Source organism: Clarias gariepinus, chromosome 3, assembly GCF_024256425.1.
Source record: "Clarias gariepinus isolate MV-2021 ecotype Netherlands chromosome 3, CGAR_prim_01v2, whole genome shotgun sequence".
NCBI lineage: Eukaryota > Metazoa > Chordata > Actinopteri > Siluriformes > Clariidae > Clarias > Clarias gariepinus.
Window position 1 is genome coordinate 38606461 of NC_071102.1, and position 22536 is coordinate 38628996.

The following is a 22536-nucleotide window of genomic DNA, read 5'->3' on the forward strand; positions in this document are numbered from 1 at the left end:
GATGGTTCCTGATTTTTATTTCTTTCTACATTGTAAAGGAATGCTGAAGGCGTCCAAAAAAATGCATTAATCTCCCTTGAACAGTTAATGGTGAGATGTTTCTGCTACTTCTGCTCTGTAAAGACTTCATAACGCCTCTAATCTGAGGTGCTGTTAATCAGTCATTTTTCAGGCTGATAACTCTAAATGAACTTCTCGTCTGTTGCAGAGGTAGGTTTTGGTCTCGCCCTCCTGGGATGGCCTTCATGAGAGCCAGTTTCATTATGGTGCTTGACGGATTTTGCAAATGCACTTGACAATACTGTTCTTGCAAGAACTATTACAGAAAGGCTGACCCCTGTAATAGTTCTTGTTGTTGTTATGTAATTACCTAATTCCATATGTGTTATGGGTACTGTTGTAGAATATATATATATATATTAGTGCTGTCAATCGATAAAAAAAAAATTAACTAATTAATCGCACAATTTTTTGCAATTAATCGCGATTAATCACAATTAAAAGACTGAAACTTTTTGGATATGTAAATGTAAATAATTAATGTAAACTCAAGACAATTAAACTATTTAAATTCAAATATAATTGTTTATTGGAATTTTTGTTTAACTTGTAACACAGATTTTCTCATGTAAACAACATACCTGCAATAAACCATCAATATTCTCCAAATTAACTGTTGGCTTGAAAGCCATATTTATTACAGAAATAAAAACACAGGTATGTGCCATTTGTGTCATTTGAATTTCAAAACAATCAATGCAATTTACCTTGGCGAGGCCCTGTAGAGATTGTTTCGGTGGGGTGTTTTGCTTTTAAGTGATATGTCAAAGACGAATCTTCTCTGGTATTTAAATTCAGCTTTGCAAAATGTACAGATTACTTTTGTTTTATCCACAGTACCATCGGGCAGAGTTTTATACTGAAACTTTCCGTCTAAAAGTCCTTTCTTGGTCTTATCCATACTTCTTTGCACGTTGAACACACGTCGGCCACAACAGGAAATAAAAAAAACTGCAACCGCGTTAATTGCGTTAATTTTTTTTAATGCGTTAAATATTTCAAATTAATCGCATGCGTTAACGCACTAATTTTGACAGCACTAATATATATATATATATATATATATATATATATATAGTACATTATATATATATATATATATATATATATATATATATATATATATATAAGAATCTCAAAGAGATCAAAGAGATGTAAAGTACAGTATTTTAACTGCAGAGGTAAGTTAATGCTGTACTTTTTGGTGTAACAGTGCCCTCTAGAGGTGGCCGTGGGAACAGATTAGTTTAGTTGATGCGTGTTTCCTGGCATCATCGCCTCTGAGCGGAGAGACAGAGAGAGAGAGAGAGAGAGAGAAGGAGACTAAGTGTGAGCTGGTTTAGAGGAGGATGGCGGCTATCAGGGCTCTGCAGCAGTGGTGTAAGGTCCAGTGTGATGGATACAGAGATGTGGATATAACCAACATGACCACCTCGTTCAGAGACGGACTGGCGTTCTGCGCTCTCATCCACAAGTTCAGACCCGACCTCATGTGAGTGGACCAGCACTTTACTACTGCACTGCACTGACAGGCTGCTGTTTATTCACAACCTGCTTTATTCATAAAGATTCAGATCATTAGATGTGAAAACGCTAAAAACAAACAAACAAACAAAAACAAAAACAAAACAAACAGGATGGTCAGCAAAACAAATAATGATGGTAATTATCTCAAGGGAAAAAGTTTATCCTCATAAAGGTGACTTAAACACTGTAATAACTGTGACTGTCATTTATATTATCTACAGATTTCACCCCAAAACACTTCAATAATCACTATAATAAACACTATAATAATAAGTTTAATAGTAAACACTATAATAAACATTATAATAATCACTATAATAAACACTATAATAATAAGTTTAATAGTAAACACTATAATAAACATTATAATAATCACTATAATAAACACTATAATAATAAGTTTAATAATAAACACTATAATAAACATTATAATAATCACTATAATAAACACTATAATAATAAGTTTAATAGTAAACACTATAATAAACATTATAATAATCACTATAATAAACACTATAATAATAAGTTTAATAATAAACACTATAATAAACATTATAATAATCACTATAATAAACACTATAATAATAAGTTTAATAGTAAACACTATAATAAACATTATAATAATCACTATAATAAACACTATAATAATAAGTTTAATAATAAACACTATAATAAACATTATAATAATCACTATAATAAACACTATAATAATAAGTTTAATAATAAACACTATAATAAACATTATAATAATCACTATAATAAACACTATAATAATAGGTTTAACAGTAAATACTATAATAAACATTATAATAAACACTATAATAAACACTATAATAAACATTATAATAAACATAAATGTAGTTCTTACATGAAAATGAAACAAAGTTTCGAACGGAAATTAGCTACAGTGAATTTGTACCTTATTTGCATGTTGTGATGTTTACAAGGAACCTTAAAAAAGTAAATAAATACACACACACACACACACACAACACAAACATTTATTTATTTATATAATGTATATATTAGAATAATTAAGTTCCTTGTTCTAATAATGATGTTATATATATATATATATATATATATATATATATATATATATATATATATATATAGTATTTAAATATACTTAGTCAATAGTAGAATAATATATGTAGTATATAAGTATTTGGCAAAACCTGTTAATGATTGAATTTTAATTATGCCCTTTATCCCCAGTAAAGGGCATTTTTAATGCTTCAGCATACCAAGACATCTTGGACAATGCTAAACTTTTTACTATCTTTGTGGCAACAGTTTAGGGAAGGCCCTTTTCTATTCCAACATGACTTTACCCCAGTGCACAAAGCCAGGACTATAAAGACATGGTTTTATGAGTTTGATAAGGTGTGGAAGAACTTGACTGGCCCGAACACACAGCCCTGACCTCAACCCCATCAAGCACCTTTAGGATGAACTGTAACGGAGATTGTGAGCCAGGCCTTTTCGTCCAACATCAGTGTCTGCAGAATGCTCTGCAGAATGAATGGGAACAAATTCCCAAAGAAACACTTTATCCAAAATCTTATGCACAGCCTTCCAAGAAGAGTGCAAGCGGTTATAGCTGCAAAAGAGGGACAGACTACATGTTGAAGTATATGTATTTGGAAGGAATGTCATTGCAGGTTTAGCCAAATACTTTTGTCCATACAGTGTGTGTGTGTGTGTGTGTGTGTGTGTTTGTAGAATGGACTTAGAGATCTGTATATATTTACTTTGGAAGCGCTTTGAGTATTTCTAGTCTTTTCCCAAATGTGACTCATGTCTGTCTGTTTCCTTACAGAAACTTTGAGTCCCTGAGTAAGGACAATGTGTATGACAACAACTGCTTGGTAAGATTTCCTGTTTCCTGAGTAAGGAAATGGCTAAAAATATGCACTTGTGTTTTATTGTTTTTTTTGTATAATAGTAATAATAATAATAATAACAATAATAATAGTTAAGTGAAGTATGTAGCGATGCTGAGATCCTTGGTTTGATCCTGTGCTCAGATTACTGTTTCTCCTATGTTCTTCCAAAATCCGTGTGTATTTCCTCTGTCTTCTCCAGCTTCCTCTTACCTCTCCACCCAGAAAAAAAAAAAAGAATCATGCCAGTATTTGGATTACTTAGTTGAAGCTGCCCCAAGCTGTGAGCAAGTGCTCACATCCCTTATGGCCTCACACCCACTAAATTCTTTGCAATCCTGCGCAGGATAAAGCCGGTACCGAAAAAACAAATGTCTTGGGCTTGCTGTAGTTTCAGACTGGAATGTAGGATAGCTGTACTGTAGATAGGGGCATCTGCAAAATGACATAAATGTATAATGTATTCATGTTCAAAATCAATCAATCAATCAATCAATCAATCTATCTATCTATCTATCTATCTATCTATCTATCTATCTATCTATCTATCTATTCTCGAACACAGATTTACAAGCAGGGTCGAACGTCACGCTGTGTAAATAACGATGAGTATCTAAACCATGGTTAGTTTTTACAATAGATGCGGAATCTAGACCACATTGTAAAGTTCACAGACTGGACAAAATAATCCTGAAAATCTAATCTTTCCAGTGCCAACTGGACCTGGTGTTGTACTTTGCTAAGAATCTGCTATGAGTCCTTTAAAAGGGAGGATGTGACTGTACCCTGTTTATAACCAAAAAAAATCTAAAAATACGCAACAGTTTATATGCCACGAATGCTTGCTTTGGCTCGGTGATCTAATTGTTTTTTTTTGCCATCCTTCCTTCTGAGTAAGTGTGTATGAGCGTTTGAGAGGGAGCGAACACATTCACCACACAGCTGGGACATTCCCATTATGAAAAGCTTAATTTCCTTCCTGCTTCCTCAAAGGGCCCAGATTACAGGCCCCTGCAGTGACACACACACACACACACACACACACACACATGCAATGATCTGCTCTGAAACACTAGTTGCTGCTGGTGGAACCTGAGCTGTGAAGAATATCTCCGGCTCATCCATTATGAAGCAGTGTAGCTATCGAACATCTGATCCTCCCCGTCAGGATGAGCTTACCTCTGTTCTACTACTGTCATGACAAATGTTAGGTCCTTCGTACATTTTAACTACATGCTGAACATTACCGGATTGGTTTTTGGCCTGTTGTGCAGTTTGGCTCAAAACATATGGGGGGGGTTGTTGAGAGGGGTCCAGCTGATTTGCTCCGATTTGTTATCCATATTATTTTCCTAATAAGCTGTGATCAACACCAGAGTCAGTGTGTGATGGAAACAGGAAAAGGCTGTTGGTCCTTCGCTCTGTGTCCTGCACCTTCTGACAGGAGCAGCTGCCTTGCGGGAGGATGTGGAGCTCTATTTCAGTGAATGCGCCTCGTCCAGGTCAATCCCGAACAATACACCTCTCCCGTCCAGTTTTCCTGGTCCTCCAGTGTGTACAGGAAGCGTGTTATGCAGAATCCGTTCGCTGACCAGAGTGCTGACCCAATCGGTGTCGAGATGAGAACTTTGTGACCTTTTTATATATTTAGAGACACTCGCCTGGTCTTTCTTATTTAAAGTGTGTTTATATAACAGATAAACCCTACATGGTTGAGTTGCATTGACCTCTGATTGAGCCACAGCTCTAACAGTACCGCTGCCTGTAATTCAACAGATATACGAACGCATTTGAATGAATTTTTTTTCAATTATTTTTGTAGTATCAGCTCAATCACCGGCATTTGTATGGCAGAAACATTACAGAATTTAATCTCTCATATTTGATTAAGTTTTCTGTATGGAGACTTTTATATTTGACATTTAGGGAAGAAGCTTTGTAACATTCTCAACATCATTCTGTCTCCTTCAGTGTTACTTTAGAAGAGTGTATGCTTTCAGGGTAACATGACTTTTGTCTCAGTTAACTTCGTGAGACAGGCAGATGTTCCTCAACATGGAACTATAAAGTATTGTATGTTGTTTAATAATAAATACAAAGTATATATATATATATATATATATATATATATATATATATATACAGTATGTATATATATTTTTTTTCTTATTTTTATTTTTATTTTTATTTTTTTTAATTATTATTATTATTATTATATATATATATGCTGAATTAAATGACTTCTAAAGCCGATAGGTTCCTCTGTATTTTAGCTGGGTGTATCAGAGTAAAGGAGGCCGAATGCAAATACACGCCACACTTTTCACATTTTTATTTATCTATATTCTTTGTCTTTATCTTTCCATCTATCTATCTATACTACCAATCAAAAGTTTGGACACACTTTCTACATTTTTTATTTCTTCTTATATTTCTTCTTGTTTAAAGACGTCTAACATCTCCCGCTTTACAACTGTGTATAACTGTGTAATACAGGCTAATTATAAATACAATTGAACACACGACCAACAAAAATGTCTAATCTTTAATGGGGAAACTTCTACAGTATATGGAGACTTTTATTTAACATTTAAAGAAAAAGCCTCAGCTTTGTAACAACATTCGCAACAACTTTCCTGTGTATGCGTTAAGGTTTCTTAGTAACATTACTTTTGTCTCTTTAAATGTGTGTGTGTGTGTGCGTATGTGTGTGTGTGTGTGTGAGAGAGATAGCGAGAGGGAGCATAGAGCAGCTGGTAGGAGGCTGCTGTAGTGTGAAGATAACCTGAACTACGGCGATTAGCCTAATCTGCATGTGTTTGGACTGTGGGAGGAAACCCGAGTACCCGGAGGAAACCCACCAAGCACGGGGAGAACATGCACACTCCATGGACACACACCTTTCAATTAATAATAATTTCTTTTTTATTTCTTTTTACACTGTAAAACAATCGTGAAGTCGTCTAAAATAGACAATAATCTCCTTTGAACAGTTGATATTGAGATGTAAGAGGTAAACTTTGGTCCTGCTGTCCTGGGAAGGTCTTCCTGAGAGCCAGTTTCATCATGGTGCTTGATGGGTTTTGTAAATGCACTTAAAATAACAACTCAATGTCTCCTCCTTTACAGTTGTGCATGAGGCTAATTATAAATACACTTCACACACTGCGTTGTGTCTCTAAATGTATATATTTTTTTCGCTTACAGAATGCCGATTTGTGTTTATTTCAGGCTTTTCGTGTGGCTGAGGATCATCTGGGGATTCCCGCTCTTCTGGATGCAGAGGACATGGTGGCCCTTCACATCCCGGACAGACTCAGCATCCTCACTTACGTCTCGCAGTACTACAACTACTTTAAAGGTCGCTCACCCAGTAAGGCTCTTGTTTATAAAAACTATTATTGTATATGTGACACTGAGATGTTATGCACGATGACTTTTGTATTAAATAAGATCGTGTCTCCATAGTGGGAGGAGTCGGAGGTGTCAAACGACCTGCGGAGGACTGCAGGAAAGAAGAGCCATCAGAAAAGAAGAATCTCCCCGTCACTGCCAAAACTTTCAGCCCAAAGACACATCCGGTGTCGCCTTCCGAATCCACCAAAGCTGCTCAGAATCATCCAGCGCCACCTCTCACCCAGAACAGCGGCTCAAACGGACATGTCCCAACCGCTCCGTCACAACAGCACGCCATGGAAACATACCCCGAATCCAAAAACGTCAAAACGACCTCTCCATGTCGCTTTGATTCTGCATCCATCGTGACAACCCCAGACAGGAACCCGGAGAAGGTACAACAGATTTTCAGCTTTATTATAATGAAACTGTTTTCTTTGAAAGCATGTAAGCAAAGAATAAGCCTGGAAGTCTGGAAGTCTGGAAGTGGAGCGGAGGGTCACCGGTTTGCTCCGTGACTAATTGGTGCTTGGCAGCCATAAGCAGTCCTGAAACTACTGTGTGTGAAATGCATTTCAGCCTCTTCGCATAATGCATGTGCGTTGGTACAAAATGAAAAAAGTCATACATTAGAAGGCAAATACGAGACACTTACTGTAGATACCTGAGACTAAACCCAGGAATAATGTAGACACAGGTCAGGGGATCAACGTGTTAGTGACAACATAGTGGTTGATCAGTTTTCTACTTAAAAATGATGAGCCAGTTGCTTCTTAATGATGCACACGGTTATTTAAATAACTGAGCTTCAATCCAATTCCCAAGCCATTTTAAGCCTTTATATTATTATGATTATTATTGTTTGTGATGAAAATCCTGCAATATACATTTTTAACTCGGCGTGTAAGGCCAAACAGTAGACACTGTTCTCATGCCAAGAGAAACAATGACTTCTACACAAAGCTTTTTATGTACTTTATGTGCTGGTGGAAATAGCAGTTTTATTAATGCCTTTATATATATATATATATATATATATATTTTTTTTTTTACAGTATTATGCACATATATGGCATGTGGACAATATTATTTATTGTACCTTCTCAAATAGTGTAGCATGAGATTACCAGGACCGTGCATTAGACATAAGTGATATTATCTAGCTTCTTTATAGAAAAGGCCGTTCAAGTCAAACCGGGACCTTTTGATTGTGCGGAATAACAGAAAACATTAATGAGAGTAAAAACTCTCTTTATTATTCCTCTATATAATCCCCTGCTACACTAATGCACTTATCCCAGTGTTTCACTAGTGCTCGGATACCATCAAGGTAGAAGGTTTTTTCAGCTGAGACGCCGGCCTCCCAGGAACTCCCAGACATGTAGAAATGTTTGGCGCGAGGTCAGGACTGTACACGGGATGTGGCAATAGGTTAGTGACAAGTTGTCTGTCAATTTTCAGGGATCAGGCGTTCCACTCTGCTAACGGTTCACGTTAACGACTGCAGTGGGCTCTGATCCACCTCGGTCAGGATCGTCATTCATGTTCTTTAGAAGGTTTTCACCTTTAAAATGTTTTACTCTGAAAAAAGAGTCTCATCACCATACTGTGCTTTGAGGTTTCTGTAAATGTCAATCGCTTTAATGGCGTCATTCACAAGAAATTTCGTCAGAAGTCCATTTTGACTTGAACGTTTGTATTACAGGCCAAAATGTATTAATTTGTAGATTTGTTTATTTATATGCTATTTATTATTTTTTGGTGTCGGCTATGGGCATTTTTGTTTTTTTTGTCCAGATTATTTATAAACATATTTTTTATTTATAAACAAATGTTAAAAATGCTTTTATTTATTTAAAACAATTTATTTTTAAAGTCAGATTGTAAAATATGTGATTTTTAAATTTAAAAAATGTGTTTAAGCAGGGAAACTGCCTATACTCTCAAATAATATTTTGCACTTTTCATCATATCATCTGTATTAATAAAGCTTATTCTTCCCAAAGCCTGTTTTAATTGAGAGCTCCAATAAAACTGGCACCCTGAACAGTAAGTGTGCGGTGTGCAGGAATCACGTTCACTTGGTTCAGAGACACCTAGTGGATGGGAAACTGTATCACAGAAGCTGCTTCAAGTAAGACTTTCTTTTTATTTAAGGAGTATACCGTATGTTTTATAAACATATATACATATATATATATATATTTGTGATCTCGATCTTTTTTCGAATCCCCGTCCATCAGATGCTGTGAATGTTTAGCTGCTTTACAGTCTGGAGCGTATACATCCGGTCAGCTGCCTGGCACACTGTGCTGCTCTTCATCCCGCTGTGCCCAGAACAACTCATCCACGCATAGCGCGCCTGACGCGATTGGACTCGAACCCGAGAGCGGAAGTCGGCTATCACCTCTGCGGCATTCCTCGGTTCTGACCAGCCCTCCTGTTCAACCTGTTCCCAGATCAGTTCAGCACACTCCCGCCCCCGAGCCATGGACCGCTTCCGCGCTGAGGACTCAGGCCGCCAGGCAGAGGTTTTTCCTCTCCGCCTCGGAGGCTTCTACTCCCCAGAACATCATTGCACCAAAGCGTGAAGAAGAAAAGGAGCAGGCGCAGGCATCGATCTCTCAGAAATTAGCTGAAGGAAACTGCAACAACAATAACAAAGCTTATAGCTGTAGGCTCGCGTCAGACAACAAGTAAGGAAAAGTTGAAGCTCAGATGTAATTTCATTTCTCGTCTCATATAGGACTCTCGTGCTCTGTTGTAGTTCACTGAGGTGTATGTGTACTGTATTTGTATATCGAGGCATGTGCAATCAATTTTATTCCAATGTATTTCTTAGCGTAGTGTCTCTGAGTAATGATCAGGTTCAGGTTCTTCATCGGATTATGCCTAAAGTAGGCTTTTGTGACTAGCAGGCACATACAGTGTGATGCAAAAGTAAATAGTAAATAACTCATTAAAGGTTTTTTTTTTTCTTAGATCTGGTGAAGTCCTCAGCTCAGAGCAGGGGAGATGTGGATTAGAAGTCGGTACTTCTCTCGCCAACACCAGCAAAGAGCACCCTAGACCTCCCTCCTCTTCCCTCTTTATCGCCGGAGGTGCCGTTCTCATGCCCATGACCTTTGCTTATATAGACTATTCTCTGTTTTATAATGCTTTTTAAAGGTTGCAGCGGAAATATTATTATAAACACTCGGCATAAGCAGAGAGGACGAGTGCAGACGCACGGAACAAGCGATACAAAAAGCGTGTATTTCATTTAATCCAGCACAATGAGTCAGAATAACTTAATGTTCTTTTTTACCTGACCTGTTGCATTTGTGTGTTTTTTTATTTTACTCTATGTACATCTCAGCTTTATGCTTTATAATATAATTTCATTATGTATGGCTCATGCTTGTTTGTTTGTTTGTTTGTTTTTTGCTCTGATGGCTATAGCCAAAGATGTAGGAAGCTGTGAAGGCCGAGAGCCGAAGACGACTTCAAATGCACCAGGGCTGAGGCAAGTTCGAGCTTCCTTGTTTCTCTAAAGAACAGAATAGAAAAAGGGACACATCATCTGCAAGATGAGAGAATGAGAGAATAAGGAAAGAATATGGAGAATAGGAATTTGTTATTGCATTAGAAGGAAAACATTTATGGTTTCCAAACATTAATATTCACTCACTCATCATCTATGCAGCTTTATTCTGTGTACAGGGGGGTTGGGGGCCTGGAGCCTATCCTAAAGCATGTAAACTTTATGCACATGGGGGCAGAAATCGAACCCGGACCCTGGAGGTGCAAGTCAACTAAGACGTATTCGTATTTACATTTTTGGCATGGGAAGTAATGCAGATAATCTGTTCCAGCCACTCAAACCAATGTTACCAATATTACCAATTTCCAACACTATAATCATATTTTTGCCCATAAAACAATGAAAACATTTAGAAAAGACATGTTAATAAAGGAAATTATTAAATAAATCAAATTAAACCTCACTTAACCTTAGTTTATGATTCCTCTTTGCACCGGCTGCTTTAAGAAGCAAACTGAAACGGCTCCGTTTTCTATGTCGTCAGGTCTTACATAAAATGCTAAAAAAAACCACAAAAAATACGTAAACTTACTTCGCTTAGCTTTCCACTAATACAAACAAGTTTTGAGTGGATAAAATGTTGCAGTTCCTTTGTAATCCTATAGGTGGTGATATTTAAACATTCATTTTGGAATTGTCACAAAATCCAAAAAATTTAAATAAAAAAAAAATATATATATTTATAAAATCATCTAATCAGCACCCAGGTAGGGTGATAATACTGTATCGAGGGGCCCAAATTGGGAAATGAAACCAAAAAAAAAAAAACTAAATAAAAAAGGCTGTCTCTCTGTGTGACTGGCACTGATGCCCAAGACCAAACCTTCTTAATGCAGAACCTTTATTTTGCTCCTAGCTTGCTGTTCATCTCCAGTCTCTACTATAACTACAGTTAAGACTGTCTTGATGTGTGTATCCATGTTTGGATTGCTTCTTCCTCCAGAACCTTGGCTGAGAACAAAATCTTCTGCAATGATACCCAGCTGATTCCCCAGTACACGTCTTCTAGGCCAGGCTTCCGGCCCACAAGCGTTGCTCAGCCACCTGATTTGTACTCTAATAAACCTCCAGCCACACACTCCACTGTCTCAGGTAAGCTTCCTGCCTTCATCACCCAGCCATACTGCCATACATACACTGCTTTAACTGAAATATCTCATTTTTTAACATCCAGATGAATAGGGACACCTGACACCTGAACACCTCCTCATTCGTGCAGTTACCCATCAGTGTAAAAAAATCATCCAGATAGAGGGTCAAGAGCTTTAGTTAATGTTTAGATCAATAATCAGAATGAAGAATGAATAAAGTGTGATTTCTGAGACTTTTACCATATTGTAGTTGGTACCAGATGGGTCGGTTGGAGTATTACAGAATCTCCAGAGATTCCAACAGAGGGCACTCTCTGTAATTAAAATCAGCAGTTATGAAATAATGATTTAGGCTAAATTCAAACCAAAAAAGAGTGAAAGAAAAGGGCAACGTTTAACAAAGAATTGGCCGTCTAAATATTTTGTAACAAGTGTTGATAAAATATGTTCTGATCCACTTAAGGCACGTAAGAAGGTCAGCAGAAAGTAAGAGTCAATGCTAGACAAGTATCCATTATTTTTGTTTATTTGTAAATTTCAAAAGTATGATTGCAAATCTTTTATTAAGCTTATCGGTCAAAAATGGTATCTAAAAAGTGTCTCACCTACAGTATGGGAAAAAGTGCATTTTCAGATAGGATCATGTAAAACCTTTTTTTTATAATACTTAACGCTTCTTATCTCCCGATCCATGCTTCGTTTTTTTTTAAAATATGCATAAACTAATATTTTTTTCAGATAAAAAGCAACACATTTGCGAAATACAATTTCGTGCCCTTTTATGTAGTGTCTGTAACTTTTTTGAATTCAAATCTATCAATGATCTATAATGAATTAATTGTCATTCAGATGAAACTTGGTCAGTTTAGATTTCACATGAAAACACATACACCTAAAAAAGTATATTATTTTAAAATGCAATTTGTTAAAATATTGCAAGATAAATTTTACATAGGAACGGACTTACAGAATTTAGATTTTCAAGCTTTTAACAAAAAAAACACCTTTTTTCAATTTTTGCTTCTACTTATGCTTTTCGAAACTTCCACTAATTTTACTATCAATACTCATAAAGAAATATGAATAATTTGCATTTTAAATTATTATTGTTTGAAGTGAGACAGCATAATGCTGAAAAATGGCCATTTTTGGGCTCATAAAAAAAATCATCTCTCCAAAACGTTAGCAACTTTACATTTTTAGGAACGCAAGATCGGTCACTTCCATGTTACAGTGGGGCAAAAAAGTATTTAGTCAGCCACCAATTGTGCAAATTCTTCCACTTATAGGTACAGTCGAACCTTGGATTACGAGCATGATTCGTTCTGGAACCATAAGAAATAATGGAAACTCAAATTATTTAGGCTGAAACAGAGGCTTAACCTCTCTAATGAGACTTTATTTTGCTTTATTGCGCACACACGTCTACAACAGTACACGCGCGCTGTACACACATGCTTACAAACACAAAATAAAATATGTTTTACTCACACACACACACACACACACACACACACACACACATGGTCACAGTGTTATAGTAAACAGTACATGCAAGCACGGATGTTGATTATACCAGACGCGCCCTAAGACCCAGCGGGGGAGACGATTACCCAAAATTCCGCAGCGCAAGTGAGAGAAAAAAACATTGGCTTAGTTGTGATCACGAAAACACGAAGCTCATGCATGATACATGATACTCGGTACTCGTAAACCAAGACTTGCTTGTTTTTCAAATCAAAATTTATTAAAAATCTTTGCTTATTTTGTGGAACGCTTGCAAACCGCGTTACTCTCAATATGAGGTTCCACTGTACTGTATACCTTATCTATGAAAGACAAAATAAGAAAAAAAATTCAGAAAATCACATTGTAGAATTTTTTAAGAATTTATTTGCAAATTATGGTGGAAAATAAGTATTTGGTCAATGACAAAAATTTAATCTCAATACTTTGTTATATACCCTTTGTTGGCAATGACAGCGGTCAAATGTCTGATTCCACAAGGTTCTTCACACACAAGTCTTCACAAGGTTTTCACACACTGTTGCTGGTATTTTGGCCCATTCCTCCATGCAGATCTCCTCTAGAGCAGTGATGTTTTGGGGCTGTCGCTGGGCAAAACTCCCTTCAAAGACTTTTTATGGGGTTGAGATCTGGAGACTGGTTAGGCCACTCCAGGACCTTGAAATGCTTCTTATGAAGCCACTCCTTGCACAGGTTGCACGGGTGGTGTGTTTGGGATCATTGTCATGCTGAAAGACCCAGCCACGTTTAATCTTCATTGCCCTTGCTGATGGAAGGGGGTTTTCACTCAAAATCTTACGATACATGGCCCCATTAATTATTTCCTTTACATGGGACAGTCATTCTGGTCCATTAGGAGAAAAACAGCCCTAAAGCATGATGTTTCCACCACCATGCTTCACAGTAGGTATGGTGTTCTTGCAACTCAGCATTCTTTCAAACACGACAAGTTGATTTTTACCAAAAAGTTTTATTTTGGTTTCATCTGACCATATGACATTCTCCCAATCCTCTTCTGGATCATCCAAATGATCTTTAGCAAACCTCAGATGGGCCTGGACACGTCTGGCTTTGGATTTGAGTCTCTGGCGGCGCAGGGTGTTATTGATGGTAGCCTTTGTTACTTTGGTCCCAGCTCTCTGCAGGTCATTCACTAGGTCCCCCTCCCATGTGGTTCTGGGATTTTAGCTCACAGTGATCTTTTTGACCCCACAGGGAGCCCCAGATTAAGGGAGATTATCAGTGGTCTTGTATGTCTTCCATTTTCTAAAAATTGCTCCCACAGTTGATTTCTTCACACCAAGCTGCTTACCTATTGCAGATTCAGTCTTCCCAGCCTGGTACAGGTCTACAATTTTGTTTCTGGTGTCCTTTGACAGCTCTTTGGTCTTGGCCATAGTGGAGTTTGGAGTGTGACTGTTTGAGGTTGTGGACAGGTGTCTTTTATACTGATAACAGATGCCATTAATACAGGTAACGATTGGAGGACAGATGAGCCTCTTAAAGAAGAAGTTACAGGTCTGTAAATCTTGCTTGTTTGTAGGTGACCAAATACTTATTTTACAGAGGAATTTATTAATTAATTTATTACAAAAATTCTACAATGTGATTTTCTGGATATTTTTTTACTTATTTTGTCTCTCATAGTTGAGGTATTCCTATGATGAAAATTACAGGCCTTTTTCTTCTTTTTGAGTGGGAGAACTTGCACAATTGGTGGCTGACTAAATACTTTTTCCCCACTGTACGTATATAAACTTCAGAAGTAGCTTTTTTACTCCACGCACATCTACACTACATGTTTACGTTTACATTCTGGACCATTGCACAAAGACACTTTAATAACCTTTGCACAAAGTCACTTTTTCTATGCATATTTGCACACCATTATATTTCTATTTGTACAGCACATTTCTATTTTCAGTTTCTATTTTTAGTTTTATTTTTCCTAGTTAAATTTTATTTTATTTATTTTATTTATTTTTTTTTTATTTTCTATCGTATTTCTTTTATTCATATTTATTACTATTATAAGCTTCAATTCTCTTTTTAAGGTCACTGGCGGTCGTGTAAGCATTTCACTACATTTCGTACTGTGTATGACTGTGTATGTGACAAATAAAATTTGAATTTGAAATTTGAATTTGATTTTAGCCACACACACATTTTCTGTATTATTTGTATATTATAAAAAATAATAATAAAATCAGCACCAATACTGTGCTTTGGCCATATGTAATGTTAGAACACTCTGCCTTCTGCATTATAATTGGTTATAAGAATTTATATGATTGGTTGAATCCTAAAGCATGAAGGTGGGACTTAAAACATTGTTTTCGTATTCACGGTTTAGCACAATTTTGTTCTAAACAAATTCTCAGTGTCAGTCTAAACCAGGTAATGAATGTTTTGCAGGTTTTGACGGCCAGGTTTGTTATGTTCTTCCTGTAAATCCCGCCCTAATGGGTGTAAGAATATAATCTTATCTATAATTGTTTAGATCTTTAATTGAGTCATATTTACATTTACATGGAGGCATTTGGAAGATGCTCTTATCCAGACTGACTTACATTTTTATCTCATTATACATCTGAATGTTTTTACAGTTGAGGGTTAGGGGCCTTGCTCAAGGGCCCAACATGAACAACTTAGTGGTTGTGGAATTTGAACCGGGGACCTTTTGAACAGTCCAATGCCTTAACCACTGAGCTTAACCACTTAAAATAAATCAGATTCATTATATTCTGTTAAATAATGCTATACTCTGCCAGGCTTTGGTCCTGTTTTTTGAGGAATTTGGCGGCTTGTAGCATTACTGTTGTTTCTGTGCCTTCTGCATACTCTGTCTATAAACCATTGATTGGCTCACTGGATTGACATGTATAGTCACGCCCACCTCTGGGAAAAAAATGGTGAATTCTGATACCATTACCCTTACAAGGTTAAGGTTGTTGGTTACCATTTTGTGTCTTGTTCTTAGTATGTCAGTGGTTTTGTTCTTTTTCAGGACGTTCCAAATTGATGTACCGGCTATTGCCAAGACCAGTCCAATGACTCCATTTTCCTTCAAAATAGTTTCTCCTGTGAGCAGCTCACTGCTCTTCATTCTGGTTTATTTGTTTTAACAACAAGTGCATTCTTTACTGGTGAATCCCAGGACCATCCCCAGCGTAGACCTTCAGAGCTATTAGCTGCTAAAGCTGGGGTGTCAAATCTTATCCAGGAAGAGTCAGTGTGGGTGAAGGCTTTCATTCCAACCCAGCAGAACCAACGTCTGTTGAGAGCCAAGAATGACTAATTAAAAATGTGGAATCAGGTGTGACTTCTGCTCGGTGGCAATAAAGCCTGCATCCACGCTGGTCGTATCTGAATAAGATTTGACACCCCTGTCTAACATATGCACATCTGGGCAACAAGAAGCACCTGTCAATCACATGTTCCAGTATTTTTGATGACTTGAAACATGGGTGCGATCAAACAAAAAATGACATCTTCTAACTTGTTTAACGCCTCTAAATGTAATGCCTGTAATTCTAATCCATCATCTCATACTCTTCTTTTGATCTCAATCCCAAACATCCTAAGTGTTTAGCAAAGACTAAAGAATTGACAATAATTCCAGAGAGTCCCACTGTGTTTATATACACAGTATTTAAACATATCCTTGACTAAATATTATTAAAGCAACGTCCATTATTGTTTTGTGCTTATCCCATGGTGTACATATCAAACACATTCTCAAACTTCCTATAAACCTCTGTGGTGTCTTTTCTCCCAGATCTGCATACGTGGAGTCAAGTTGTGGTGAACGTGTCATTTCGTTTTACTTACAGGTTCTAAACCTGAGACGTCCTCAGTGAGCTCATTACCCAGACGTCCGCTGCCATGTACAGATCAACACCACGGAGGCCTGGCTGAATCCGGTAAGGCGTCACCTTTTGCCCTGTGATTCAAATCACATGAAGCCTTCAGGTAGCAAAAGTCTGATGTGTGCTCTGGTTTTTAGGTGGTAAATCAGGAAATTGCAGATCCTGTCCGTCCCTTCAGCCCCTAGTGCACGACAGTATCGTCTGGAAACTGACCTCTGCAGAACATGGTAATTTGTTCCTACAGAAAAACAAAAACCTGAAAAAAACAACAACGAAGAATTGTTTTTCATAATTCTTACTTGGTCCTATAAAGACTTGCGCAAAAGTTCTACATCCTTTTTTTTATGTCTGTTTCGATTGTTTTGTTTTTTTTAGCTGAAGATGGAAACGTGCCATTGGAGAACAGTTCACAGCTACTCTGCGTAAGAGCACACCTGAGATTTCACCTTTACCTGTTTAGACCACTGTGTTAAAACTATATCACACATACTCACACACACACACACACACTATATATATATTTCTTCTCGTGCAGATCAAATCCCATCACATCCCAATTGAGCAGATCGCTAAGGAGCTGCAGGAAATTGAGAACAGCCTGAGTGATTTGGAGAAAGAAGGAATTGACCTGGAGAGAAGACTTCGCAGCTGTGAGGAAGGTAGAAAAAAAGGTTCTTCTTTCTGGTCCTATTATTGCTTTTTTGATTCACCAGATTTTTTTTCTTTAGAACATTTGACCCAGACTATGAGCTTTCCTTTCTTCGGGCCACTGCGACCCAGCTTCATTGATTTGCTTAAAGTAATAGAAAAAGAAAAAAAAAGTATCCATAGCCTTTTAGGGATCAGGGAATAGGTGCGTCACGGTTGAGGTTATGATAATGGAGGTGTGTGCATTAATTGATTTTCTAATGAGAACCGAGTCTTGTTTTGAGAACACGCGATTCGAGTAGGACTGGATAGGCTTGTTGACACCGAGCTGACATAAATGAGATCAGCGCGACTCAGATGTGACAGGACGGAGGAGTCGTTCGAGGGTTTCTTGGGTTCTAGCCTCATTCCAGACCTGTTAGTGAAGCCGGATCACCTGGGAGGTGGAATTCCGCGGCAGCCTTGAGCGAGGGGGGAGGGGAGGGGGGGCGGGATGCGAACAATAAAGAGGCGCGCATATCCAGCAGCCAGAGCCAAATGAGGCGAGACACGGGGGAAGCTCCCTGTCCTCCTGCGGGATTCTGGGAAGGAAATGGAAAGAGACAGCGTTTTGTAGTCAGACTGATGGCTAAGAGGGGACAGGGACACCTGATTGGCTGATTTCAAGGTCACCACGGCTTGAGCTCGGCGATATCTATTGCGTCACCTATTCGGGACCAAATCGAGTCCGGTGCTTGATCGAATTACACAAATGTCTACGTGTGTGTGAGCTGTTTTAGACCTCAAGGCAATGTCAGCAGCACAACAGACATTTTGGACTGCATTATGGTGCGATATTACCTGTGGCGTAAACCCCGACTCGTATTTCCGACAGATACACACCAAGCATTTCGCCGCAAAATGGTTGTTTCCTCCAGAGCATACTGTATGTAATCACGATTTCTGCTTGGGGTGGCATGTACGTTCTATCTTCAGCCATAACAGATTTTTTCTTTACTGTCTTCCCCTTGTGTGACCTTGACTTGTTTTGCAGAGGGTACCGGAGACATTTTGGCCGATCCGTTAATGGTGGACTGGTTCAACCTGATTCGGAAGAAGCAGAGTTATATACGGAGGGAATCCGAGCTCATGCACATGTAGGTTATTATCCTACACTGTTCCCGGATTAAAGGGATACGTCATAATGTCTGAGCAAATTTAAATACGTTTAAGCTCAGTGCTCTGTTTGCCTTATAGATCCGTATAAAGGCTACAAATCTTTAAATTTGAACAGGAATAAAAAATGTAGCCGCGCTTCACCAGCTTATGATTAATGTTCTTTACATTTCTCTTCCAACTCCTGAACAGAGCAAAAACTCAAGATTTAGAGGAGCAGCAGCCAGGAGTGGAAGGAGAGCTCAGGAGACTGATTAATAAACCAGGCAAGATTCAGAAAACATTTTTTTCTCTCCCTCAGGATGTTTCTGAAAATATATAGCGCATAAGACAGTTACAGGGACATTCTATGATCTAATATTTCTGAAAGCAAAAGTGTCCGTGTTTTTGTTGCTGTCTCAGAGCATCTGAAGAGCACCTCCGAAAGGAAGAGAGAGTCCGAGCTGATGAAGAAGCTGGTGGAGATCGTGAACGACAGGAACGCCATCGTGGACGGTTTAGAGCAAGACAGGAGGAGGTCAGTTTAAAGACACCTCTTTATGGGCGTCTAGTATTTAATAATTATAAGTGAGGTTCTATAAAGACTTTATAAGATTTTATTTTTACAGTAGGAACTGCACTTTGTTACCTGTGCAGGATATTTTACTAAAAATGTTTTTTTCTATGCCAGAAATTCACGTCTAAACATAAAGGCTACACGGTGTCCCAAAAGTCTCCTTCAACCATTAACCATTTTCTAAAAGTCTTTATAATATATATTGTCAGTATATTTAGTGATATTACTGTATATATACTGTATAGTTTTAGGCAAATACAACCTCAGACTTATAACTTTTTTTTTAATATGCCAATATTTATTTAACAAAATTGAATTTAAAAACAAAACAAAAACAAACACAGGGTATAACTAATTAGCCCCATGATTTAATAGATTGTATATCCACCTTTAGCAACAATAACTTAAATTAATCATTTTCTGTATGACTTTATTACATCATTGTAGAGGAATTTTGGTCTATTCTCCTTTACAACATTGCTTCAGTTCATCAAGGTTTTGGGGAATTTGTGAATGCACAGGTCCTGCCACAGCATTTCAACTGGGTTGAGGTCAGGCCATTCCAAAACCTGGTGTTTCTTTTATTATTATTATTATTATTATTATTATTATTATATATATATATATTTTAAATATTATTATTATTAATATTTTAAAGGTAGATTTACTGGTACACTTTGGATCCAATGACCCAATTGCGACCAAGCTTTAGCTGTCGGATAGATGGCGTCACATTTGAACCCTCTGGTATACAGCATATAGGGGAGATCATGGTCGACTCAGTGACTGCAAGGTGCCCAGGTCCTGTGGCTGCAAAACCAAGCCCAAATCCTCACCCCACCACCTCCATTCTTGACAGTATTTAGGGTATTAGGTGTTTCTGCCTGTATTTTGCCGATCATGGCGTTGGGCATCAAAGGCCAAACAACTCCTCTCCGGTCTTATCCGTCCATAGGACGTTGTTCCAGAACCCTTACGAACCTCAGTTGTGCTTTCATGTTCTTTTCAGACAGAACAGGTTTCTCCTGGCAACTTTCAAACAAATCGTACATGTTCAGTCTTCTTCTAATTGTGCTGTCATGGACTTTAACATTTAACATGCTCAGTGAGCCCTGTAGGGTCTGAGATGTAGCTCTTTTTCCATAAGCATTGCACAGTCTGACCCTGTTGTTGTTAATAATGTTTTATAACGCTTTCTATATTGACGTGCAGCTACTGTAAGACATTTTTTATGTCTTTCCATTTTGGCATTGTTAAAACCTACGCTTTTCTAGATTTCTGATAATCAGGTGTTAAAGAGCTGATAATCAGCACCACATGTCTGCAATTTAACCTTTTTAATCCCGTGGAAGCATGAAGGGCTACTCAGTATTGTCCACATGTTTGTTCTTTTTGGTTTCATTTTTGTTAAATAAATAATGGCCCGGTGAAATAAGTTATATATTGTTGTTAGTCTGAGGTTGTATTTTAGATTCCCCTCTGTATAGAGTTTTGGATCATCCTGTAAATGTACATATCTGTCGGATTATTTAAAGAGATATTTAATTACCAATAAACAAGACCATTTTCTGTATTTGCATTTCAAGGGAGGAAGAAGAGGATCAACAACTAAACGAAATGATGCACAGGCTCGGTAAGGTTCAGCTTATTTAACCAAACTGAGAAATGTACAGAAAACATCATTCACTTGCTGGTTTTCTCGGCTTACTGCAGGTCTGCGAAAACTTAAAGGCAGGAGGAAATCATCCTTCTCCAAGGTGTTCAGACGCAGGAGTAAAAAGGAAGGAAGGAAGGAAGAGTGATGGAGCTCGATGCAGTCTTGAGACACACACACATCAGCTCAGGGTCTCTTAGAGGTCTGGCAGGTCAGATTTTATTTATGGTGTTGGTTATAACTTATATATAACTTAACACGCAGTGCCTAGATTTATACAGTATCTATTTTTTTTGTACTCTACAGTTTACATCACATCAGACTGCACTTACTCAGATCTTACTTCGTCTGTTTTTAAATTGCCCCCCCCCCCCCCATTTTCCCTTATGCATGTTTTATAAAAAAAAATCTTTTAAAGTTTTCTTTAGAGTCGTTTAAGATTTTTAAAAAAGTTTGAGTTTAATTTGTGGCTGTTCATATTTATTTAAAGATTTTTTATGCAGCTACGTACATTATAACCTTGGATTTATAGATCTTACAATTTGATTACATTTATTTATTTACTTATATTAACCGTTTTTTTTTTTAAGATTTTTTTTAATTGTTGATTTAATTGTTGATAATTGTTTAAGTCAATTTTATCAGGACACTAAAACTCAGGCCAAACCTCTTATACATTCCTATAAAGATTCATTTTCCCTCTTGCCCTAAAGGTGGCACTATAGGCTCACATGCCCCTCAGAAGAATACTTAATAAAAAATATATAGAAAAAAAGGGAAAAGAAAGCACCCTACAAGCAAACACTTCCTCCTTTGCCCAGACCACAGTATAAACTCAGATTTGGTAAGAAATACTAAATCAAGCTGTTTTATATTTATTGTTTGATTTTTGTATTTTTGTATTTAAATGTATTCTAGAGATGCAAACAATTAGTTGTGTTTTTCTTTTAAAAATGCATTAAACAAGTTTAATTACGTGCGGACTGGGGTAATGCCGTGAGATCTTTTTTGTTTGTGTCAGAAAGACTTCCAAAAAGTAAATATCAGAAATGTTAAAGTAAATTATGAAAGTTCTTTTTAATGACTAAACTTTTTTAAATATATAATTTTAAATATATTGTTTAATTTCAAATGCTTTTCTTTTTCTTAATTACTTACAAAATCTTATATAATAAAACCACAAGACACATTTGAACAGTTTTGTACTGTTAATTCTGTTTTATTTTCTCTATTATGCCGAGACTAAACCTTCAGATGATCTAGACGTCTGTTGTGAGACGGTGAGGTGTTGACAGTCCTCCAGGAGCGTCTCTGAACCACTGTAGTATTCTATAGAGATTTGGATATAGACGTTGTGTCTATATCTGTAGAAGTAAGTGTGTGTGTATATGTGTGTGTGCGTGCGTGTGTGTGCGTGTGCGCGGGCACATGGTTCCAGTATTGAAAGTTGCCTGTATTCCCATAGAGTCTTCTTGGGGGATGTGTGGAGCTGGCACTGCTCTATTTTCCAACTCACAGTTTTGGACAACAAAGTATGCATTTAAAAGTTGCTCCACTCATATCCAAAAGTTTTTACATCTCTAG

At 37.3% G+C, this 22536-nt stretch overlaps 1 protein-coding gene across 7 annotated transcripts; it reads left to right on the forward strand.

Moving 5' to 3' along the window:
- The first annotated feature begins 1330 nt into the window (after window positions 1-1330).
- On the forward strand, window positions 1331-22536 carry micall2a (mical-like 2a). Of its 7 annotated transcripts, XR_008357801.1 has the most exons (20): window positions 1331-1552; window positions 3410-3458; window positions 6681-6846; window positions 6942-7264; window positions 8876-9003; window positions 9113-9565; window positions 9852-9970; window positions 10311-10374; window positions 11396-11544; window positions 16904-16993; window positions 17077-17166; window positions 17315-17361; window positions 17475-17598; window positions 18621-18723; window positions 18935-19008; window positions 19145-19259; window positions 20885-20931; window positions 21012-21163; window positions 21259-22324; window positions 22418-22500. XR_008357801.1 is itself a non-coding variant. In XM_053492479.1 (18 exons), exons 1-18 carry the CDS (start codon window positions 1410-1412, stop codon window positions 21098-21100), a joined length of 2373 nt encoding a protein of 790 aa, XP_053348454.1. In that variant the 5' UTR covers window positions 1331-1409; the 3' UTR covers window positions 21101-21246. The 7 variants fall into 7 exon arrangements, 5 of the variants coding, with proteins under 5 accessions (XP_053348454.1, XP_053348455.1, XP_053348456.1 ...); XR_008357800.1 differs by having other exon boundaries at window positions 21259-22536; XM_053492479.1 differs by lacking the exons at window positions 21259-22324; window positions 22418-22500 and having other exon boundaries at window positions 21012-21246.